Source organism: Rhinatrema bivittatum, chromosome 19 (assembly GCF_901001135.1).
Source record: "Rhinatrema bivittatum chromosome 19, aRhiBiv1.1, whole genome shotgun sequence".
NCBI classification, from domain to species: domain Eukaryota; kingdom Metazoa; phylum Chordata; class Amphibia; order Gymnophiona; family Rhinatrematidae; genus Rhinatrema; species Rhinatrema bivittatum.
In genome coordinates this window covers 42,223,319-42,248,101 of record NC_042633.1, presented here as the reverse complement: position 1 = coordinate 42,248,101, position 24,783 = coordinate 42,223,319, and the positions used below count along the sequence as shown (strand labels likewise).

General features: G+C 47.8%; 2 protein-coding genes across 3 annotated transcripts in view; one reads left to right on the top strand and one right to left on the bottom strand.

Moving 5' to 3' along the window:
• The window catches only part of ACP5 (acid phosphatase 5, tartrate resistant), a 30,146-nt gene extending 27,497 nt beyond the window's left edge, over positions 1-2,649 (bottom strand). Inside the window, exon 1 of the mRNA XM_029585085.1 lies at positions 2,550-2,649. The gene's annotated coding sequence lies outside the window, so the exon portion shown is untranslated. The remainder of the gene's footprint in view (positions 1-2,549) is intronic.
• Positions 1,641-20,362, top strand: LOC115080713 (protein lyl-1-like). 2 transcript variants are annotated; one of them, XM_029585080.1, is made up of 4 exons: positions 1,641-1,784; positions 9,314-9,798; positions 14,341-14,429; positions 19,327-20,362. In XM_029585080.1, the coding sequence occupies exons 1-4, from the start codon at positions 1,716-1,718 to the stop codon at positions 19,722-19,724; spliced, it is 1,041 nt and encodes a 346-aa protein (XP_029440940.1). In that variant the 5' UTR covers positions 1,641-1,715; the 3' UTR covers positions 19,725-20,362. The 2 variants fall into 2 exon arrangements, with proteins under 2 accessions (XP_029440940.1, XP_029440941.1); XM_029585081.1 differs by having other exon boundaries at positions 1,654-1,770.
• The last annotated feature ends 4,421 nt before the right edge of the window (positions 20,363-24,783 follow it).

The window sequence follows — 24,783 nt, the reverse complement described above, 5'->3', positions numbered from 1 at the left end:
AGAGAGCGCAGGAACTGGAAATACCAGAGGAGACTCCTGAGAAACGCAGAGAGCGCAGGGGCTGGAAATACCAGAGGAAACTTCTAGTAAAATGTTTTGGGGGTGGCACATGATGTGAAGATAGAAAAACATAAGAATTGCTATTTAGCAATGTCCTGGGGGGTTCTGTACTACAGCCAATGCCATCAAATAAGGGCGCTGAGCTGAAGTCACTGCTGCCCGTAGTTAAGATGAGCTCCAAATGTGCTTGCACCGGTCCTGACTCCAGCAAAATGCAGAGATCAAGGGCTGAGGGTACCAGGGGTGTGAATGAGATTTACTCTCTAGCTTTACTTTTTGAAAGTTTTCGGCAGGAATATCCAGTTTTGCTTAGCTGCTACCTTTTAGGGTGCATTGCTTCTTTTCGCTGCTGTCATTTTGAACTCCTTGGGAGGGACAGAGAGCAGTCACAGCCTTCCACCAGCAGGAGGAAGATGGTACAATTTCTGTCTCTATAGCAACCAGCAGACCCTTTCTATTTCTATACCATAAATAGATGGGAAAGTTTATTACTAAAATTTGTCAGAGAAAGCTAAGTGATACAAGTCATGGGAAAAAGCATATATGGGGGTTCTGCAGGGCAGGAGTGAGGTGCATTGGCAGAGCTGTGTGTGAGGGTCTCAGTACTGGAATAGCAGGAGGTGCTGCAGGGCAGGAGTGAGGTGCATTGGCAGAGCTGTGTGTGAGGGTCTCAGTACTGGAATAGCAGGGGGTGCTGCAGGGCAGGAGTGAGATGCAGTGGCAGAGCTGTGTGTGAGGGTCTCAGTACTGGAATAGCAGGGGGTGCTGCAGGGCAGGAGTGAGGTGCATTGGCAGAGCTGTGTGTGAGGGTCTCAGTACTGGAATAGCAGGAGGTGCTGCAGGGCAGGAGTGAGGTGCATTGGCAGAGCTGTGTGTGAGGGTCTCAGTACTGGAATAGCAGGGGGTGCTGCAGGGCAGGAGTGAGATGCAGTGGCAGAGCTGTGTGTGAGGGTCTCAGTACTGGAATAGCAGGGGGTGCTGCAGGGCAGGAGTGAGGTGCATTGGCAGAGCTGTGTGTGAGGGTCTCAGTACTGGAATAGCAGGAGGTGCTGCAGGGTAGGAGTGCGGTGCATTGGCAGAGCTGTGTGTGAGGGTCTCAGTACTGGAATAGCAGGTGGTGCTGCAGTGCAGGAGTGAGGTGCATTGGCAGAGCTGTGTGTGAGGGTCTCAGTACTGGAATAGCAGGGGGTGCTGCAGGGCAGGAGCGAGGTGCATTGGCAGAGCTGTGTGTGAGGGTCTCAGTACTGGAATAGCAGGGGGTGCTGCGGGGCAGGAGTGAGGTGCATGGGCAGGGCTGTGCTTTGCTGCGGTAAGCATGCCTCGCTGCCCTGATCTGTGCCTTTAAGCACCTCGTCCCTGGCTGCAGGGCTGCATTCGCCTCTGCCAGTTGTGTTATTCCAATCAAGTGTCGGCTTCCTCTTGTTCCTTTTCCAAGTCCCTGCTGTAAGGCTGGGTCCGCTGAGGGCTTCCTTATCAGCGCTGGCCAGGCGGCCCGGGCGGGCTTATCGGCGGCAGCAGAGCATCCTCTGGCCGGGCAGGGAGGAAATCTTTCACAATCGGAGGGAGCAGCCTCTCTCCCCCTCCCCTCCCCCTCCCCTCCAGACTCTCCGCCTCGCCGCCTGTGCGCGCTACGGGGGCAAGTGGCAGACAAGCGGATGGGAATAGAAGGCAACCATGGAGCAGCTCCGCGGCAGCGCCGTGCCAGGTCGGGTAAGGGTGCTGGGGTAAGCTTTTCCGTGCCTTCCCTCCTCACTGCCCTTAAGCCATGGGCGAGCCCAGGGAGTCCCAGATCTCTCTGCCTGTGCATCGCAGAACGTGCTCACCCCCCCATGTGTCCAGAGCCGAGGAGGGGCTTAGGACTCCTGCCTTTTGCTGGACTCTCCCTGTGTGCACGCAGCATTACTGGTCTTGCATCGGTCCAGTCGTCTTTCTTTGCGAGGTCGGGCAAAATATATTTCTATTTCTATTTCTGTTCTGCTCTCCTTCTGCACCTCCAGGCAGGAGAAGGGTGAGGGTGGGTGTCGGGGGCTGGAAGCTGTGCCCATTGCACGCAGGAAGGACTCTCGCTTTTTACTTTGCTGCCTTTGAAGGTTTCCCTTCCTCTTCTGGGAAATCACAGAGACAATTAAAAATTTGGGAAAATAAAAAATAAATGTATACTGCTTCCCTGGTAAAAAGCCACCTAAAGCGGTGAATAATTTTAAAAAACCAAAAAACCCCAACCCATTCAATGGCGCGGTGTACGGTAACAGGTGAATTTTCAAAGGAGTTAGGCGTGTAAATGTAACATACCGTCCTAGCAATTTTCAAAAGTAAGTGCACTTAACGTGGGTGAAACCTATGGACAATTCAATGGCAGATATTAAAGCGCAGGACAAGTGTATTCACACACATAAAACCCAGTTTTAAGCACGCAAATGCTCTGGAATAAAGGAATACGCCTTCCCCCAACCAACTCCTGAGCTATGAAAGAAAATATGCGACGGTACCTGGCCGTTTCCGTCTCCCGGCTCTTCGAAAGCGAAATATCAAGGTTGCAGAAGCGTAAGGGCTTCTAGGTTAATCTGTCCCCGCAGCTAGCACATGGGACCACTGGGGACCACCAGCATCACCGTCCTAGATCCATTTCTGGACTCTGAGAAGCCAAAAAAAAAAAAAAAGAGACACGGGGACACCCAAATAAAAATTCTAATCTTATGAAGCTGAATATATAGAATTACACAGCGTGCTTTACAAACAGACAGTCTCTGCCTCGTGAACCTTACAATCCATAGAATATATAGAATTATTATGCAGCACACTTTACAAACAGCCTCGACCTCGAGTACCTTACAATCCATAGAATATATAGAATTATTATGCAGCACACTTTACAAACAGCCTCTACCTTGAGTACCTTACAATCCATAGAATATATAGAATTATTATGCAGCACACTTTACAAACAGCCTCGACCTCGTGAACCTTACAATCCATAGAATATATAGAATTATTATGCAGCACACTTTACAAACAGCCTCTACCTCGAGTACCTTACAATCCATAGAATATATAGAATTATTATGCAGCACACTTTACAAACAGACAGTCTCTGCCTCGTGAACCTTACAATCCATAGAATATATAGAATTATTATGCAGCACACTTTACAAACAGCCTCTACCTCGAGTACCTTACAATCCATAGAATATATAGAATTATTATGCAGCACACTTTACAAACAGACAGTCTCTGCCTCGTGAACCTTACAATCCATAGAATATATAGAATTATTATGCAGCACACTTTACAAACAGCCTCTACCTTGAGTACCTTACAATCCATAGAATATATAGAATTATTATGCAGCACACTTTACAAACAGCCTCTACCTTGAGTACCTTACAATCCATAGAATATATAGAATTATTATGCAGCACACTTTACAAACAGTCTCTGCCTCGTGAACCTTACAATCCATAGAATATATAGAATTATTATGCAGCACACTTTACAAACAGCCTCGACCTCGAGTACCTTACAATCCATAGAATATATAGAATTATTATGCAACACACTTTACAAACAGCCTCGACCTCGAGTACCTTACAATCCATAGAATATATAGAATTATTATGCAGCACACTTTACAAACAGCCTCGACCTTGAGTCCTTACAATCCATAGAATATATAGAATTATTATGCAGCACACTTTACAAACAATTTCTACCTCATGAACCTTACAATCTATGGATTATATAGAATTATTGCATGGCATGCTTTACAAACCACACATCATATACCTGTTAACAATTTGATTATTTATTGTAACAAAATTCTAAAATATCACAATTGATATATCACCACAAACTCCACACATTTCACCACTCATTCACAACCACTCACAAACACAAAATTATTGCACATAATAATAATATCCTTAGGATATATACAATTATTACATGGCGTGTTTTACAGACAGAAAGTCTCTGCCTCATGAACCTTACAATCCATAGAATATATAGAATTATTATACAGCACATTTTACAAACAGCCTCTACCTTGAGTACCTTACAATCCATAGAATATATAGAATTATTATACAGCACCCTTTTTTCAAACAATCTCTACCTCATGAACCTTACAGTCTATGGAATATATAGAATTATTGTATGGTGTGCTTAGGAAACAGACAGTCTCTCCCTCGTGAACTTACAAGCCATAGAACATATAAATTGTTAATATGTAATAATTATTGTAAAAGTGTTCAACAAACAAACCCCAAAACCTTTCCATCCAGATGATTTTTGCCGTGCTGATTGTTGTAACCAAGATTATTTCACGAGCAATGTAAACCATTCTGATGGCGAAACCGAATGACGGTATACAAAACATGTTAAATAAATACATAAATAAAATAAGTAAATATAGAATTATTACATGGCGTGCTTTACAAACAGACAGTCTCTGCCTCGTGAACCTTGCAATCTATGGAACACATAGAATGATTACAGAGTGCACTTTACAAACAGACAGGCTCTGCCTTGTGAACCGTATAATCCATAAAATATATAGAATTATTACGCAGTGTGCTTTACTAACAGACACTCTCTGCCTTGTGAACCTTATAATCCATAGAATATATAGAATTATTATGCAGCATGCTTTACAAACAGTCTCTACCTCATGAACCTCACAAACTATAGAATATATAGAATTATTATGCAGTGTGCTTTACAAACAGTCTCTGCCTCGTGAACCTTACAATCCATACCATTTATAGATTTATTATACATTGCACTTTACAGTCTCTATCTCATGAACCTTACAAACTATAGAATATATAGAATTATTATGCAGCATGCTTTACAGATAGTCTCTACCTCATGAACCTCACAAACTATAGAATATATAGAATTATTATGCAGTGATGCTTTACAAACAGTCTCTGCCTCGTGAACCTTACAATCTATAAAATATATAGAATTATTATGCAGTGATGCTTTACAAACAATCTCTGCCTCGTGAACCTTACAATCTATAAAATATATAGAATTATTATGCAGTGATGCTTTACAAACAATCTCTGCCTCGTGAACCTTACAATCTATAAAATATATAGAATTATTATGCAGTGATGCTTGACAAACAGCCTCTACTTCATGAACCTTACAATCTATAAAATATATAGAATTATTATGCAGTGATGCTTTACAAACAGTCTCTGCCTCATGAACCTCACAAACTATAGAATATATAGAATTATTATGCAGCGTGCTTTCCAATCTCTACCTCATGAACCTCACAAACTATAGAATATATAGAATTATTATGCAGCGTGCTTTACAAACAGTCTCTGCCTCATGAACCTCACAAACTATAGAATATATAGAATTATTATGCAGTGATGCTTTACAAACAGTCTCTGCCTCATGAACCTTACAAACTATAGAATATATAGAATTATTATGCAGCGTGCTTTACAAACAGTCTCTGCCTCATGAACCTTACAATCTATAGAATATATAGAATTATTATGCAGTGATGCTTTACAAAGTCTCTGCCTCATGAACCTTACAATCTATAGAATATATAGAATTATTATGCAGCGTGCTTTACAGTCTCTGCCTCATGAACCTTACAATCTATAAAATATATAGAATTATTATGCAGTGATGCTTTACAAACAGTCTCTGCCTCGTGAACCTTACAATCTATAGAATATATAGAATTATTATGCAGTGATGCTTTACAAAGTCTCTGCCTCATGAACCTTACAATCTATAGAATATATAGAATTATTATGCAGCGTGCTTTACAGTCTCTGCCTCATGAACCTTACAATCTATAAAATATATAGAATTATTATGCAGTGATGCTTTACAAACAGTCTCTGCCTCGTGAACCTTACAATCTATAGAATATATAGAATTATTATGCAGTGATGCTTTACAAAGTCTCTGCCTCATGAACCTTACAATCTATAGAATATATAGAATTATTATGCAGCGTGCTTTACAGTCTCTGCCTCATGAACCTTACAATCTATAGAATATATAGAATTATTATGCAGTGATGCTTTACAAAGACAGTTTCTGCCTCGAGAACCCTACAATCCATATAATATATATGTCTTTATTATGCAGCAAGCTTTGCAAACAGTCTCTATCTCTGTTAAACCTTTCCCCTTTTTTGTTTTATAAATGACCTTGTAAACCAGTTTAAACAGAAGCACCACCATGGACTTTCTGCCAGAGTCTCACCCAGCTCTTTGCCCCTTAAGGCTCTGTTCATTTATTTGTTTATATTTCAAATGTAATTTAGCCGCCATCCCAAAAACTGTTCAAAGCAACCTGCAAATCATAAAATAAATACACCGCCAACATAATAAATCAGATGGAAAATCATTCCAATTCATAGAGCAAAACAGTTTTAAAAGATGAAATAATTTGATTTTCAGAGCGGCTTCTGCGAGTAAAGCCCTGGCTTGTGTGCATTAATTGGTTTCGGAAAATCGCTAAGGGGGTGGCTGTGCACGTAAAAGAAAGCGCCAGATCCCCATCCTCGCACTGGCGGGAAGCGTCTCGCGTGTGGGGAAAGCTTTTCCGTGCACGCTCAGGCCGATTCAGTAAAAGTCGCGGGAGAGCCGGCGAGCGCCCAGGCCACTCTCCCGGGCGCGCGACTCAGTATTTAAATGAGGGCCCGCGGTAAAAGGAGGCGCTAGGGGCAGTAGCGCGTCCCTAGCGCCTCCTTTTTGGACAGGAGCGGCGGCCGTCAGCGGGTTTGACAGCCGCCGCTCAATTTTGCCGGCGTCGGTTCTCGAGCCCCGCTGACAGCCACGGGCTCGGAAACCGGACGCCGGCAAAATTGAGTGTCCGGTTTTCAACCCGCGAGCCGCGGGGCTATTTCAAAATTTTTTTTTTACTTTTGGGACCTCCGACTTAATATCGCCATGATATTACAGTCTCTGCCTCATGAACCTTACAATCTATAGAATATATAGAATATATATAGAATATATCGCCATGATATTAAGTCGGAGGGTGCACAGAAAAGCAGTTTTTACTGCTTTTCTGTGCACTTTCCCGGTGCCTAGAGAAATTAATGCCTACCCAGTCGAACCAGCTGGAAATGGTTGGGACCCTTTTTTTTTTTTAAGCTGGAGGAAACTGCCAGTCCCAAACTGAACAGAAATCATTTGCTTCTGGCCCATAAGGAAGTGCCATTGCTTGGCTGCAGGCGCACAGTGAAACAACAGTGCCGAGGCCGTGCAAGGGACAAATATAACGCGTTTCCGAGGCAGTGTCTGAGGATTTCCTATCTAAAGCTGCTGAGCATGGGGGCAGCCATTTTAACAGTGATGTCACCGATGACATAATGGTATCTCACTTCAGGAGAATACCAGCGCCTCTCCAGAACACATGCACAGAAATGCATCGCAAACTGCTAAAAAAAACCAACCGAAAAACAAATAAAACGGATAATTCCCCGGATTTCTTGACAGAGACATGCGCGTGACATCGATGGCCATTAACAATCATCGGTAACCGAAATGCCTCCCTCCGTGTGAACTGGTGTGTAAACTCACTGAGAATGAACAGTGTTATTTTCTCCATAAGGACGGAGAGTACATGTTTTGTTTTAAGATTGGGATACATATTCTCTGTGTGACCATGATAAATGCCTGAGGAAAAGGCGGGTGTCCTTTACCAACCACAATCACACTAATCTCAGCCTGAAGAAAGGGCAGGTCTCCTTTAGCATTGCGAAAGGCATAGAGGAAAAACGCAGGTCTCCTTTATCACTGTGTGCACACTGGAAGGTCTCCTTTATCGTTGCATACACACTGGTCCCAGGCTAGTCTCCTTTACCACTGTATACACACTGGTAGGTCTCCTGTAAGACAGGTCTCCTTTACCACTGCATACACACTGATCCCAACCTGAGGAAGAGGCAGGTCTCCTTTACCACTGCATACACACTGATCCCAGCCCGAAGAAAAGGCAGGTCTCCTTTACCACTGCATACACACTGGTAGGTCTCCTTTAAGGCAGGTCTCCTTTACCACAGTATACACACTGATCCCAGACAGGAAGAAGCAGGTCTCCTTTACCACTGTATACACACTGGAAGGTCCCCTTTAAGGCAGGTCTCCTTTACCACTGCATACACACATCCCAGACAGGAAGAGGCAGGTCTCCTTTACCAGTGCATACACACTGATCCCAGCCTGAGGAAGAGGCAGGTCTCCTTTACCACTGCATACACACATCCCAGACAGGAAGAGGCAGGTCTCCTTTACCACTGCATACACACTGACCCCAGACAGGAAGAGTCATGTCTCCTTTACCACTGTATACACACTGGAAGGTCTCCTTTACCACTGCATACACACTGATCCCAGCCTGAGGAAGAGGCAGGTCTCCTTTACCACTGCATACACACTGATCCCAGCCTGAGGAAGAGGCAGGTCTCCTTTACCACTGCATACACACTGACCCCAGACAGGAAGAGTCATGTCTCCTTTACCACTGTATACACACTGGAAGGTCTCCTTTACCACTGCATACACACTGATCCCAGCCTGAGGAAGAGGCAGGTCTCCTTTACCACTGCATACACACTGATCCCAGCCTGAGGAAGAGGCAGGTCTCCTTTACCACTGCATACACACTGATCCCAGCCTGAGGAAGAGGCAGGTCTCCTTTACCACTGCATACACACTGATCCCAGCCTGAGGAAGAGGCAGGTCTCCTTTACCACTGCGTACAAACCGATCCCAGCCTGAGGAAGAGGCAGGTCTCCTTTAAACGAGTGCACTTTCTGTTTTTTTGTGGGGCAGTGCGAGTGCGGCAGTTGAGGAGAGCACAGAATCGATGCACAGGGGGAGGAAAAACGGGAAGTGGGAGGTGAAGGCCCTGCAGAGGAGCTCTTACACCGGCAGAGGGTGAGGCTACTGAAAAGCAGAAGCCCTTTAACCACAGAGAGAGCTTAAAATGTCCTACAGGACAAGAGGGGGGGGGGGGGCACTGGCAGAGCCCTGTGGTGGGGGGAAGGGGGTGAAGGGGCATCAGTACTTGGAATATAATCTCTTTCTGCCCGGCTTTTCAATCCTTTCTTGAATGAAATTGATATAAACCATAGGGCAACGCAACTAATCCCTCACTTCATTCTGACTCCTCTGCGTGTCTTACCTTGGCGAATCCTGTGAAGCTGTGAGGCGCGGTGGCAGCTCCTCTCACTCCTGGATGTTTTCTCCTCCTCCCCCTGCAGGTGAGAGATGGCCGCGAAGCCCACCTCTTCTCCTTCCTCGCTGTGACGTCTCCGGCGGAAGATGGAGGGGACGACGCCCTGGCTGAGATGACGGAGAGGTCGGGGGACCGGGCGGCCGGAAGCCCCGCCGCACCCGCCTCGCCCACGCCCAGCGGCAGCCGCTCCGCCGACGAGGGGGGTGAGGAGGCGGCGGGCGGGGAGCCCGGGTCGCCCGGGGACCACCAGGCCTGCCCGGTCTCTGCGGGAACAGCCCCCCGCCCGGCGGCCAGCCCCCCCCTCCTCGACGTGCCGGTCATCAGCCTGGGGCACAGGAGACCCCCCGGGAAGGGGGGGCCGGCAGCCCCCGCGGGGGTTCCCACCACCGAACTGATGGCGCTGCACCCTATCCCCTCCCTGGTGCAGCTGAGGGTGGTGCCTTCACCTCCCCTGGTCCTCTCGGGGCTTCCCGGATCTTTCCTCTCCGCGCACCATCACTTCTTAAACAGGTGAGTCCCCCGGCAATGCGCCTACGGGCCACTCATTCACCTCTCCCAGTCCAAAGGTGCTGATTGAGCCATAAGAGTCACCAAGAGTCCTGAACTGGCCCTTGTGGCCGTAGAACCTGCAGATGGCTACTTCTGAGGGACCCTAAGGGGGGTTCCAAGTGGCCCTTTAACCTGGAAGTGACTGCCACCGAGAGGCCCTGAGCAGCCCCCATGTGGCCCCAGGCTTAACTTACTGGAGGTGTAAATTGGTTGATTGATGAATGAATGTTTGTTCCATGCAGGAAGGATAACTTTCAGATACCTACAGGCGAAAATCTACTTCTATATTTTATAACCTGTGCAGCTCATAAAGTACGTGTAAATGTACCCTGCACCATGCATGCACATGTAAAAAAAAACCATCAACACGTGAATACATATTGCACTCATCAGGATACGTAAGAGAGATGGAGAAGTCTGCTACTTACCTGGATAAGTAAGAGAGATGGAGAAGTCTGCTACTTACCAGGATAAGTAAGAGAGATGGAGAAGTCTGCCACTTACCAGGATAAGTAAGAGAGATGGAGAAGTCTGCCACTTACCTGGATAAGTAAGAGAGATGGAGAAGTCTGCCACTTACCTGGATAAGTAAGAGAGATGGAGAAGTCTGCTACTTACCTGGATACGTAAGAGAGATGGAGAAGTCTGCTACTTACCTGGATAAGTAAGAGAGATGGAGAAGTCTAAGAACATAAGATGGAGAAGTCTGCTACTTTCCAGGATAAGTAAGAGAGATGGAGAAAATTGCTACTTACCTGGATTTGAAAAAGAGATGGAGAAGTCTAAGAACATAAGAGCATAAGATGGAGAAGTCTGCTACTTACCTGGATACGTAAGAAAGATGGAGAAGTCTGCTACTTACCTGGATAAGTAAGAGAGATGGAGAAGTCTAAGAACATAAGAACATAAGATGGAGAAGTCTGCTACTTACCAGGATAAGTAAGAGAGATGGAGAAATTTGCTCCTTACCTGGATACGTAAGAGAGATGGAGAAGTCTGCTACTTATCTGGATAAGTAAAAGAGATGGAGAAGTCTAAGAACATAAGAACATAAGATGGAGAAGTCTACTACTTACCTGGATAAGTAAGAGAGATGGAGAAATTTGCTACGTACCTGGATATGTAAGAGAGAAGGAGAAGTCTAAGAACATAAGAACATAAGATGGAGAATTCTGCTACTTACCAGGATAAGTAAAAGAGATGGAGAAGTCTGCTACTTACCTGGATAAGTAAGAGAATGGAGAAGTCTGCTACGTACCTGGATATGTAAGAGAGATGGAGAAGTCTAAGAACATAAGAACATAAGATGGAGAATTCTGCTACTTACCAGGATAAGTAAGAGAGATGGAGAAATTTGCTACTTACCTGGATAAGTAAAAGAGATGGAGAAGTCTGCTACTTACCTGGATAAGTAAGAGAGATGGAGAAGTCTAAGAACATAAGAACATAAGATGGAGAAGTCTGCTACTTACCAGGATAAGTATGAGAGATGGAGAAATTTGCTACTTACCTGGATATGTAAAAGAGATGGAGAAGTCTACTTACCTGGATACGTAAGAGAGATGGAGAAGTCTGCTACTTATCTGGATAAGTAAAAGAGATGGAGAAGTCTAAGAACATAAGAGCATAAGATGGAGAAGTCTGCTACTTACCTGGATACGTAAGAAAGATGGAGAAGTCTGCTACTTACCTGGATAAGTAAGAGAGATGGAGAAGTCTAAGAACATAAGAACATAAGATGGAGAAGTCTGCTACTTACCAGGATAAGTAAGAGAGATGGAGAAATTTGCTACTTACCTGGATACGTAAGAGAGATGGAGAAGTCTGCTACTTATCTGGATAAGTAAAAGAGATGGAGAAGTCTAAGAACATAAGAACATAAGATGGAGAAGTCTACTACTTACCTGGATAAGTAAGAGAGATGGAGAAATTTGCTACGTACCTGGATATGTAAGAGAGATGGAGAAGTCTAAGAACATAAGAACATAAGATGGAGAATTCTGCTACTTACCAGGATAAGTAAAAGAGATGGAGAAGTCTGCTACTTACCTGGATAAGTAAGAGAATGGAGAAGTCTGCTACGTACCTGGATATGTAAGAGAGATGGAGAAGTCTAAGAACATAAGAACATAAGATGGAGAATTCTGCTACTTACCAGGATAAGTAAGAGAGATGGAGAAATTTGCTACTTACCTGGATAAGTAAAAGAGATGGAGAAGTCTGCTACTTACCTGGATAAGTAAGAGAATGGAGAAGTCTGCTACTTACCTGGATAAGTAAGAGAGATGGAGAAGTCTAAGAACATAAGAACATAAGATGGAGAAGTCTGCTACTTACCAGGATAAGTATGAGAGATGGAGAAATTTGCTACTTACCTGGATATGTAAAAGAGATGGAGAAGTCTACTTACCTGGATACGTAAGAGAGATGGAGAAGTCTGCTACTTATCTGGATAAGTAAAAGAGATGGAGAAGTCTAAGAACATAAGAACATAAGATGAAGAAGTCTACTACTTACCTGGATAAGTAAGAGAGATGGAGAAATTTGCTACTTACCTGGATAAGTAAAAGAGACGGAGAAGTCTGCTACTTACCTGGATAAGAGAATGGAGAAGTCTGCTACGTACCTGGATAAGTAAGAGAGATGGAGAAGTCTAAGAACATAAGATGGAGAAGTCTGCTACTTACCTGGATATATAACAGAGATGGAGAAGTCTGCTACGTACCTGGATAAGTAAGAGAGATGGAGAAGTCTAAGAACATAAGAACATAAGATGGAGAAGTCTGCTACTTACCTGGATACATAACAGAGATGGAGAAGTCTGCTACTTACCTGGATAAGAAAGAGAGATGGAGAAGTTTGCTACTTACCTGGATATGTAAGATAGATGGAGAAGTCTGCTACTTACCTGGATACGTAAAAGAGATGGAGAATCTGCTACTTACCTGGATAAGTAAGAGAGATGGAGAATCTGCTACTTATCAGGATACGTAAGATAGATGGAGAAGTCTGCTACTTCCCTGGATAAGTAAGAGAGATGGAGAAGTTTGCTGCTTACCTGGATACATAAGATAGATGGAGAAGTCTGCTACTTACCTGGATAAGTAAGATAGATGGAGAAGTCTGCTACTTACCTGGATAGGTAAGAGAGATGGAGAAGTTTGCTACTTCCCTGGATAAGTAAGAGATGGAGAAGTTTGCTACTTCCCTGGATAAGTAAGAGAGATGGAGAAATCTGCTACTTACCTGGATACGTAAGAGAGATGGAGAAGTCTGCTACTTACCTGGATATGTAAGAGAGATGGAGAAATCTGCTACTTACCTGGATACGTAAGAGAGATGGAGAAGTCTGCTACTTACCTGGATATGTAAGAGAGATGGAGAAATCTGCTACTTACCTGGATAAGTAAGAGAGATGGAGAAATCTGCTACTTCCCTGGATACGTAAGAGAGATGGAGAAGTCTGCTACTTACCTGGATACGTAAGAGAGATGGAGAAATCTGCTACTTACCTGGATACGTAAGAGAGATGGAGAAGTCTGCTACTTACCTGGATACGTAAGAGAGATGGAGAAATCTGCTACTTACCTGGATAAGTAAGAGAGATGGAGAAATCTGCTACTTCCCTGGATACGTAAGAGAGATGGAGAAGTCTGCTACTTACCTGGATACGTAGCTCTATTTGAGACTTATCCATGTACCTTACTTATCAGGATCAGCAGCACTTTTTACATTTCTAGGGCTATTAGACTTAGCCAGATTAGTAGCATTTGAAGACGAATCTGGTTAAGCAGCATTTAGACAGATAAATCGGAACTTGTCCAGATAAACTGAAATTTATTTATATAGTAAAACATGTCCGTAACATTTTTATAATCTAAGTTCAAAAATACAAAGAGCCCATGCTAGAGAGAACCAACGACTGGACTGGGGTAGGAAAGTCAGCAGGGTCCCAGCAGAGGTTCCAGGCGTTTTAATAATCTGATATTAAAGAAAGAACATTACATGAGGGGTTTTTTTTAATGTGGGATTTTAATTCTGATTTTGGATCCGCTACGACTCCTAAGTTACGGACATGTTTTACTGTATTGATGGTGGAGTGGTCATGTAGAGTACGTGCTATTTACATGTGTGCATGCCGGTACACACTATTTACATGTGTGCATGCCGGTACACGCTATTTACATGTGTGCATGCCTGTACACGCTATTTACATGTGGGCATGCTATTTACATGCGTGCATGCCGGTACATGCTATTTACATGAGTGCATGCTGGTACACACTATTTACATGTGTGCATGCCGGTACACGCTATTTACATGCGTGCATGCCGGTACATGCTATTTACATGAGTGCATGCTGGTACATGCTATTTACATGCATGCATGCCAGTACATTTTATTTACATGTGTGCGCACTGATTTTTACATGCGCTATTATTTTTTTTTTTTTAAATCCACCTTTTAAACGAGTCTTAGTTAACACGTTCTCTTCCACTCTAGTGCATATCTGGGGCCCGCTGGTACTTTTGCTGTCTTCCCAAATCGATTCAAACGGAGACCCAGCCACTATGAGCCAGAGATCCGGGAAGGTAAGGAATTTTATTTATTTATTTATTTATTTAACGCTTTTATATACCGGCATTAGTATGCAAACATCTTACCGGTTTACATTGCAAGTAATAGACTGAAAATACAATCAACAGGGAGGGGGAGCGGGAGAGAGTAATTACAGAGTGCAGAAAGTATTGAAAATTAAAAACATTAAATTTAAACGGAAACAGGCTAATTACAAAAGTCTATATACAATTTAAGTACCATTTATATGGGGACTTAAATAAATAAATACATATTTGGCAGCCCTGTTGATGCTGTTGCGTGTCCTCTGCTCTTTCACAACAGGATTTCCTTGTTGTCCTGGCCCCATGTACTATTAGGCTTCAAACAACCAGAAAAACAGCATTTAGTTACTCTGCGCCTGCCTCCTGGGGGTGCATCGCTTCAGGTCTGAGCTTGGAAAAGAATTGCCCAAAGCTTCGAAGGGCACGAAAGGCTTGGGTTATTTCATTGTTAGTGGGATTCTGTTTTAGCTGGTGTTTTGTATTTCCTTCGCCTGTTGATGTATTTATTATCTGAATATATATATATATTTTTACATTGTACTTCCTTATGGACCATATTGAAAACTGCTTTGATAGGTTACGTGAAATTGGGGTGAATTAGGAATTGTACTAAACTGAAGCCAGGCTCTCACTGTGGGAGGGAGGAATTGGCGAGGTATTGCTGTCGTGAGAGGGGAGGGAGGAGGTGAGGAAAGGTGTTCCTAGAAGAAGAGGGGAGGGGGAAGGGGTGGAGTTGAGGTGAGGTGTTGCTATACTGGGAGGCAGTGAGGTGAGGGGGTTCCTGTGGTAAGAGAACAGGGAGGGAGGGGAGGTATTCCTGTAGTGAGAGAGAGGGAGGTGTAAGGTGTTGCTGTAGTGGGAGGGAGGGATGGAGAGAGAAGACAGTGAGGTGAGGGGTTCCTGCAGTGAGAGGACAGAGAGAGGAGGGAGGTGAGGAGAGATGTTGCTGCAGTGAGAAAGAGGGAGGTGTGAGGTGTTGCTACAGTGAGAGAGAGGGAGGTGTGAGGTGTTACTGCAGTGAGAGAGAGGGAGGTGTGAGGTGTTGCTGCAGTGAGAGAGAGGGAGGTGTGAGGTGTTGCTGCAGTGAGAGAGAGGGAGGTGCGAGGTGTGAGGTGTTGCTGCAGTGAGCAAGAGGGAGGTGTGAGGTGTTACTGCAGTGAGAGAGAGGGAGGTCCGAGGTGTGAGGTGTTGCTGCAGTGAGCAAGAGGGAGGTGTGAGGTGTTACTGCAGTGAGAGAGAGGGAGGTGCGAGGTGTTGCTGTAGTGGGAGGGAGGGAGGTGTGAGGTGTTACTGCAGTGAGAGAGAAGGAGGAGTGAGGTGTTACTGCAGTGAGAGAGAGGGAGGTATGAGGTGTTGCTGCAGTGAGAGACAGGGAGGTGAGGAGAGATGTTGCTGCAGTGAGAGAGAAGGGAGGTGTGAGATGTTGCTGCAGTGAGAGAGAGGGAGGTGTGGAGAGATGTTGCTGCAGTGAGAGAGAGGGAGGTGGGAGGTGTTGCTGCAGTGAGAGAGAGGGAGGAAAGAGGTGTTGCTGCAGTGAGAGACAGGGAGGTGAGGAGAGATGTTGCTGCAGTGAGAGAGAAGGGAGGTGTGAGGTGTTGCTGCAGTGAGAGAGAGGGAGGAAAGAGGTGTTGCTGCAGTGAGAGAGAAGGGAGGTGTGAGGTGTTACTGCAGTGAGAGAGAGGGAGGAAAGAGGTGTTGCTGTAGTGGGAGGGAGGAAGGTGTGAGGTGTTACTGCAGTGAGAGAGAAGGAGGAGTGAGGTGTTACTGCAGTGAGAGAGAGGGAGGTGAGGAGAGATGTTGCTGCAGTGAGAGAGAGGGAGGTGAGGAGAGATGTTGCTGCAGTGAGAGAGGAGGGAGGTGAGGAGAGATGTTGCTGCAGTGAGAGAGAGGGGAGGCAAGGAGAGATGTTGCTGCAGTGAGAGAGAGGGAGGCGAGGGGAGATGTTGCTGCAGTGAGAGAGAGGGAGGCGAGGGGAGATGTTGCTGCAATGATAGAGGAGGGAGTTGAGGAGAGATGCTGCAGTGAGAGGAGGGAGGTGTGGAGAGATGTATTGCTGCAGTGAGAGAGGAGGGAGGTGTGGAGAGATGTTGCCTCAGTGAGAGAGAGGGAGGCGAGGAGAGATGTTGCTGCAGTGAGAGAGAGGGAGGTGAGGAGAGATGTTGCTGCAGTGAGAGAGAGGGAGACGAGGAGAGGTGTTGCTGCAGTGAGAGAGAGGGAGGCGAGGAGAGGTGTTGCTGCAGTGAGAGAGAGGGAGGCCAGGAGAGATGTTGCTGCAATGAGAGAGGAGGGAGTTGAGGAGAGATGTTGCTGCAGTGAGAGAGAGGGAGGCGAGGAGAGATGTTGCTGCAGTGAGAGAGAGGGAGGCGAGGAGAGGTGTTGCTGCAGTGAGAGAGAGGGAGGCGAGGAGAGGTGTTACTGCAGTGAGAGAGAGGGAGGCAAGGAGAGATGTTGCGGCAGTGAGAGAGAGGGAGGCGAGGAGAGGTGTTGCTGCAGTGAGAGAGAGGGAGGTGAGGAGAGGTGTTGCTGCAGTGGGAGGGAGGGGAAGTGAGGAGAGACGTTGCTGCAGTGAGAGAGGAGGGAGGTGTGAGGTGTTGCTGCAGTGGGAGGGAGGGAAGTGAGGAGAGATGTTGCTGCAGTGAGAGAGGAGGGAGGTGTGAGGTGTTGCTGCAGTGAGAGAGGAGGGGAGGCGAGGGGAGATGTTGCTGCAGTGAGAGAGGAGGGGAGGTGAGGAGAGATGTTGCTGCAGTGAGAAAGGAGGGAGGCGAGGAGAGATGTTGCTGTAGTGAGACAGAGGGAGGCGAGGAGAGATGTTGCTGCATTGAGAGAGGAGGGAGTTGAGGAGAGATGTTGCTGCAGTGAGAGAGGAGGGAGGTGTGGAGAGATGTTGCTGCAGTGAGAGAGAGGGAGGTGAGGAGAGATGTTGCTGCAGTGAGGGAGAGGGAGGTGTGGAGAGATGTTGCTGCAGTGAGAGAGAGGGAGGTGAGGAGAGATGTTGCTGCAGTGAGAGAGAGGGAGGCGAGGAGAGGTGTTGCTGCAATGAGAGAGGAGGGAGTTGAGGAGAGATGTTGCTGCAGTGAGAGAGAGGGAGGCGAGGAGTGGTGTTGCTGCAGTGAGAGAGAGGGAGGCGAGGAGAGGTGTTGCTGCAGTGAGAGAGGAGGGAGTTGAGGAGAGATGTTGCTGCAGTGAGAGAGAGGGAGGTGAGGAGAGATGTTGCTGCAGTGAGAGAGAGGGAGGCGAGGAGAGGTGTTGCTGCAGTGAGAGAGAGGGAGGCGAGGAGAGGTGTTGCTGCAATGAGAGAGGAGGGAGTTGAGGAGAGATGTTGCTGCAGTGAGAGACAGGGAGGTGAGGAGAGATGTTGCTGCAGTGAGAGAGAGGGAGGCGAGGTGAGGTGTTGCTGCAGTGAGAGAGAGGGAGGCGAGGAGAGGTGTTGCTGCAGTGAGAGAGAGGGAGGTGAGGAGAGGTGTTGCTGCAGTGAGTGAGGAGAGGTGTTGCTGCAGGAAGAGAGAGGGAGGTGAGGAGAGGTGTTGCTGCAGTGAGAGAGGAGGGAGGTGAGGAGAGATGTTGCTGCAGTGAGAGAGGAGGGAGGTGAGGAGAGATGTTGCTGCAGTGAGAGAGGAGGAGAGGTGAGGAGAGATGTTGCTGCAGTGAGAGAGGAGGGAGGCGAGGAGAGGTGTTGCTGCAGTGAGTGAGGAGAGGTGTTGCTGCAGTAAGAGAGAGGGAGGTGAGGAGAGGTTTTGCTGCAGTGAGAGAGGAGGGAGGTGAGGGGAGATGTTGCTGCAGTGAGAGAGGAGGGAGGTGAGGAGAGGTGTTGCTGCAGTGAGAGAGAGGGAGGCGAGGAGAGGTGTTGCTGCAGTGAGAGAGGAGGGAGGTGTGAGGTGTTGCTGCAGTGAGAGAGGAGGGAGGTGTGAGGTGTTAATGCAGTGAGAGAGGAGGGAGGTGTGAGGTGTTGCTGCAGTGAGAGAGGAGGGAGGTGTGAGGTGTTACTGCAGTGAGAGAGGAGGGAGGTGTGAGGGGGAGTTCCTAGCAGTCAGGGGCTACTGCCCTCCCCTTGACCAGTACGGTGAAACAGATTCTGTGAAAAGCTATGACCAGGCGGGCGGCCAAGCATGGGAGCAGGGGAACAACCAGAGAGAGTTCAATCGACCCCCCCCCCCCCCCCAATATTGATTGGGTGAATCAGTAGCGATCCCAATGCAACTAAAGGTCAGATAATCACGGGGGGGGGGGGGGGGGGGAGAATGATTAGCAAAGCTACTGCAAGAACACGGGGGGGGGGGGGGGGGGGACCATAATGAGAGGAGGAAGGCAAAAGGAGCGGTCACGAGGTTTGAAAGTCTGCCTGAGGCAGGGGGAAGACTCCCATCTTGGAAGCCCAGATAAAACGTAATCCCCTCCCCAAGAAGAGACTACGGAAGCCAGAAAGGCATCCGTTCCAAAAAAAAAAAAAAGGATTGAAAGGCAGGATCTGGCAAGGAGAGGGGGGGGGGGCGCTTATAAGCACTGGCACAAGTTACACCTAAAGCACCAATAAAGCGGGGCAAGAGAGCACACGGGGAAGGGAATTACCACTGAGAACCAAGAAAAATCCTCCCCGACGATAAAAACGTTCTCGGGAACGATGGATCTTATAATGTGCATGAAAACGTTTTAATGAACCGTGAGTGCCGGCCCGGTCCCATGTCAGGTCCTGTTCTGGTATCCAGTGGGACGAGCCCAGGAGGAAGAAGCAAACCCCCCCCCCCCCCCCGCATAATTAACGCCTTTTTTTTTTCCCGCCGACCTCCGCGGACGCCCGATACGGCTTCCTCTCCGACCCCCCCTGAGGTTTGGCTACCGATTTTTCTCTCTCTCTCTCTCTCTCACGCAGGCCGGCAGCCCCAGAAGTTGGCCCGGAGGGTCTTCACCAACAGCCGGGAGCGCTGGCGGCAGCAGAACGTGAACGGCGCCTTCGCCGACCTGCGCCGGCTCATCCCCACCCACCCGCCGGACAAGAAGCTGAGCAAGAACGACATCCTGCGGCTGGCCATGAGGTACATCACCTTCCTGGCCAGGCTGCTGGAGGACCAGCGCGGGGGGGAGCCGGGGTCCGCCGGAGACCCCCGCCAGGGGAGCCCCCGGGGCCCGCCGGCCACCTCCTCCTCCTCCTCGCCCACCTCGGGCAGCTACAGCGAAGCGGCGAGCCCGGGCAGCGAGTCGGGGGGCAGCGTGCATCGGACGGAGACGGAGCGCCCGGCGGAGGGTCCGGCGCTGGCGTCCCGCCGGTGACAGGAGGGGGGAGACCGGGCGCAGGGCTAACCGGTCTCCGCAGAGTTAAAAGGGATCTTCTTGATATCTCCTGGAGTTATCCACCCACACACACACAGCCCAGGCTTGCTGAGGGGGGTCCCCAGGACTGGACGGGGGCAACGCTGGGAGATCCCCCTCTGAAACATTTTTTTTTTCCCGCCATCATCTTTCCCGAAGCGAGTTTCTGCCGGGCTCAGCTGTTTGTGGGAAGGAAGGGAGAGAGAGAGAGAGACGATGCCCGTGTGCCCTCCCCCCCCGGGAAGGGTCTGCGGTTACCCTCCCATGCCAGGAACAGGACGGAAGCTCCGATGAACTGAAGAAAATCTCTTAAAAAGAGACAGCGCTGACCAAAGAATTCCCGACATCCACTCTTGCTTTCAACCGATGCTACTTCAGATCCGATTGCTGTGTCTCTTCTCTTCTTCATATTTGATTTCACATATTTTTACACTTTCTTTGGAATTAGAAGGCGTGCACTGTCTGTGCTGTTTTCATGCTTTACGTGTATCAGTGTGACGCCTGCATGGGGCTCTGATGAAGATCTGCTCTGCAGCTGTCTGTGCTGTATTCATGCTTTATACTATCAGTGTGACACTTGCATGGGGCTCTGATGAACATCTGCTCTTCAGCTGTCTGTGCTGTACTCATGCTTTACGTGTATCAGTGTGACGCCTGTATGTGGCTCTGATGAACATCTGCTCTTCAGCTGTCTGTGCTGTACTCATGCTTTACGTGTATCAGTGTGACGCCTGCATGGGGCTGTGATGAAGATCTGCTCTTCAGCTGTCTGTGCTGTATTCATGCTTTGTGTGTATCAGTGTGATGCCTGCATGGGGCTCTGATGAAGATCTGCTCTTCAGCTGTCTGTGCTGTATTCATGCTTTGTGTGTATCAGTGTGACACTTGCATGGGGCTCTGATGAAGATCTGCTCTTCAGCTGTCTGTGCTGTATTCATGCTTTACGTGTATCATTGTGACGCCTGCATGGGGCTCTGATGAAGATCTGCTCTTCAGCTGTCTGTGCTGTATTCATGCTTTACGTGTATCATTGTGACGCCTGCATGGGGCTCTGATGAAGATCTGCTCTTCAGCTGTCTGTGCTGTATTCAAGCTTTATGTATAATCAATAGATACCTGCATGGCGGGTTTTCTGATGACAATCAGCACAGTGACACCCCCTTTGATTTTCTTAGAAGATTCAGAATGGCAGGAGTGGGTGCACTGGAGGGAACTTTACATTAGGGAAGGAAATTTTTATTAACACTGAACTATGTCCTCTGGGAATAAAATATAAATGTGAACAATAACTAAATAAAGTCCTGGGGGATCTTATCGATTTTGCTTGTTGTAACTGTTGGCTGAATTACATCTTTAAATAAATACATTTTATTTTTGCTAGAACTGGTGTTTTGAGAGGGATATTTGGAAGACGTCAGTTGCGGGCACCTTGCCTTAATTCCCCGATTCAGTGGTGAAGCTCTAGGGGAGACGGGGATGGTGCCATTCTGAATATTTTGTGCTCTTGGGGGGGGTCCTTGCTTTTACTGCTGCTCGTCATGTCCACAGTGTTACCAGAGGTACCCGGTGGTGCACAGGCTGAGGTTTTGCACGTGGCAGGAAAAGCGAGTTTGCTTACTCCCCACGTCAGCATGGCGAACTCTTCCTGCTATCAGAGGAAAACACCGTTTACGGTAAGCAAACTTGCTCTTTTCTGTCGCCAAGCGAGCTGAATTAGCCGTGCTGTCTTGGGGGGGGGGGGGGGGGCCTACCTGAGCAGGCAGTCTCCAGTGGTCTCTCACCGAACTCAACACCGCCTTGGGCCCACTGCGCTGTCCGATGCCGATAGTCTGTCTAGTGAGTATGAAGCTGTGAACCGATCACCAGGTTGCAGCTTTGCAAGTATCAGGGAACGCGCACATTCTTCACCTACGCTAAGGGTGACGCTGTGGATCGTCCTTGTTGGGCTGTGACTGTCCCCGCCCGAGGTAGGTGGTCTTTTGCATAGCAGAATCAAATACAGTTTGTTATCCAGTTAGAGTTATTTTGGTTACCGCAAGGTCTGGTTGTAGGAGACAAAACAAGTTGTTGGGCTTGACTATGACCTTGATCATATAAATAATCTAGCAGGAGCTTAGGAGAGCAAACAAAAGGGTCAACTGAGTGTGCTCTACGCCAATCTGCGTAACGTTTCCATCTGAAGGAATTGTTGCGGCAAGTGGGCGTCTTTCGTGTCGAGAGGAGGGCGTCTTGTATGTGTCGTGGAAGTAGCATCGGCGCTAAGACGTCGTGCTCACCCTCCATGCCATCAGGTGGAGCAAATGGGTTGAGGAGCATCCCGTCTTCCTGAGTTGGCAGAGTTGGGAGATTCTCCAAAAGCTTTGACGGGTGAACTGAGAGTTGTATGAGATATGCGTATCACGGCTGCCTCAGCCAAGCTGGTGCTACGAGAATCATGTCCGCCCTGTCTTGTATGCACTTCTGTACAGTCCATGTAATGAGTGGAATTGGAGGAAAGGTGTTCAGAAGACCCACCGACCATGATAGGAGGAATGCATAATGCGACTCTCTCTTTGGACTGGGTAGAAGAGAGCAAAACCTTCACAGTTTTCAGTTGCTTTCTGTTGCAAAAAGATCTATGCGTGGCCGACCTCACTGGTAGAAGATAGGGTCGGCTACCTCCTGGTCCACTTCCCATTTGAGGGGGTGAAATACTCTGCTGAGTTTGTCTGCTATACTGGGCAGGTAGGTTGCTTGACGTTTGATCGAAGGCTTGGTTGCCTAATCACATCCCAGGGTTGCCTCCTTGCAGAGGACAAAGGAGACTGAGTCTCCTTGCTTGTTTATGTAAAACATGGTGACTTGAATGTCTGTGTGGATCATTATCACCTTCCCCTTCAGAAAGCTCTTGAACACTATTAGTGCATTGCAGATAGCTCTGAGTTCTAACAGGTTGATTTGGCAAATGGTAGGGGTGTGCATTCGTTCCCTAAGAATTGGGAATCCGCAACGTATAGGGCCCTATTCGTTGTATTCGTGGGGAAGCGAAACGTATCGCGATTCCCCACGAATACAACGAATCTTCGCTGAATTATTCGGCTGCCTAGGAGCCAATTTAAACAACCCCCCCCCCTAAGACTTACCAAAACTCCCTGGTGGGCCAGCGGGGGGTCCGGGAGCCATCCCCTGCACTCACATCCTCAGCTGCTGGTTTCAAAATGGCGCCAATAGCCTTTGACCTACTATGTCACAGGGGCTACCGGTGCCATTGGTCAGCCCCTGTCACATGGCCATCGGCACCATCTGGTGCTCCTACCATGTGACAGGAGCTGACCAATGGCACCGGTAGGCCCTGTGACATAGTAAGGGCAAAGGCTATCGGCGCCATTTTGATTACTGGCAGCCGACAGCTGAGTGCAGGAGATTGAACAATTACTCCCTCCTTGCAGCACTCTTCCAATCTCTATCCCCCTCCCTCCATGGAGCACTCTTCCAATCTCTATCCCCTTCCACCATGGAGTACTCTTCCAATCTCTATCCCCCTCTCTCCATGGAGCACTCTTCCAATCTCTACCCCCTCCCTCCATGGAGTACTCTTCCAATCTCTATCCCCCCCTCCCTCCATGGAGTACTCTTTCAATCTCTATCCCCTTCCCTCCATGGAGTACTCTTCCAATCTCTATCCCCCTCCCTCCTTGCAGCACTCTTCCAATCTCTACCCCCCTCCCTCCATGGAGTACTCTTCCAATCTCTATTCCCCTCTCTCCATGGAGCACTCTTCCAATCTCTATCCCCCTCCCTCCATGGAGTACTCTTCCAGTCTCTATCTCCTTCCACCCATGGAGTACTCTTCCAATCTCTATCCTCTCCCCCCATTCAAATACTCTTCCAATCTCTATCCCCTTCCAACCATGGAGTACTCTTCCAATCTCTATCCCCTTCCACCAATTCAAAAATTATTCCAATCTCTATCCCCTTCCAACCATGGAGTACTCTTCCAATCTCTATCCCCCTCCCTCCATGGAGGAGTCTTCCAAACTCTATCCTCTCCCCCCTTTCAAATACTCTTCCAATCTCTATTCCCTTCCACTCATGGAGTACTCTTCCAATCTCTATCCCCCTCCCTCCATGGAGTAGTCTTCCAATCTCTATCCTCTCCCCCCATTCAAATACTCTTCCAATCTCTATTCCCTTCCACCCATGGAGTACTCTTCCAATCTCTATCCTCTCCCCCCATTCAAATACTCTTCCAATATCTATCCCCTTCCACCCATGGAGTACTCTTCCAATCTCTATCCCCCTCCCTCCATGGAGTACTCTTCCAATCTCTATTCCCTTCCACCATGGAGTACTCTTCCAATCTCTATCCCCTTCCACCCATGGAGTACTCTTCCAATCTCTATCCTCTCCCCCATTCAAATAGTCTTCCAATCTCTATCCCCCTCCCTCCATGGAGTACTCTTCCAATCTCTATCCCCTTCCACCCATGGAGTACTCTTCCAATCTCTATCCCACCCATGGAGGACTCTATGCTATATTCATGCTTTATGCATATCAGTGTGATACCTGCAGAAGGCTCTGATTCGGCTGTCTGTGCTGTAGTCAAGCTTTATGCGTAGCAGTGTGATACCTGCAGGAGGCTCTGATTCAGCTGTCCGTGCTGTATTCATGCTTTATGCATAGCAGCGTGATACCTGCAGGAGGCTCTGATTCAGCTGTCCGTGCTGTAGTCATGCTTCGAGGTACGTCAGGGTAATAACGCCTGCATGGCTATGGGTTTTCTGATGATCAGCACCATGGCAGCCCTGTTTTTCCTCACATCCTTAGCAGCAGGAGCCTTCCAAATCTTTACCTGCGCCGCTCCCCTCCAGCACACTGGGCTGGAAGGCTCACCTTAACCCCTCCCCTTTGATTGCGGTGTTGCTGGTGCATAATCTTTTTCCCAGCCTATTGGAAAGGCAGGGCAGGGGTGTGCATGGAGCGTGGCACGGACGATACCGAGCTGCAAGGCTGCTGAATAAGGGAAACGGACAGCCGAGGC

What these genes read in the sequence shown, in the direction of transcription:
- LOC115080713 (XM_029585080.1), top strand. Translation starts at nt 1,716, where the DNA reads ATGGGAATAGAAGGCAACCATGGAGCAGCTCCGCGGCAGCGCCGTGCC. An exon ending in CACCATCACTTCTTAAACAG is followed by an intron (nt 9,799 to 14,340) that starts GTGAGTCCCCCG and finishes CTTCCACTCTAG; the next exon opens with TGCATATCTGGGGCCCGCTG. An exon ending in TGAGCCAGAGATCCGGGAAG is followed by an intron (nt 14,430 to 19,326) that starts GTAAGGAATTTT and finishes TCTCTCACGCAG; the next exon opens with GCCGGCAGCCCCAGAAGTTG.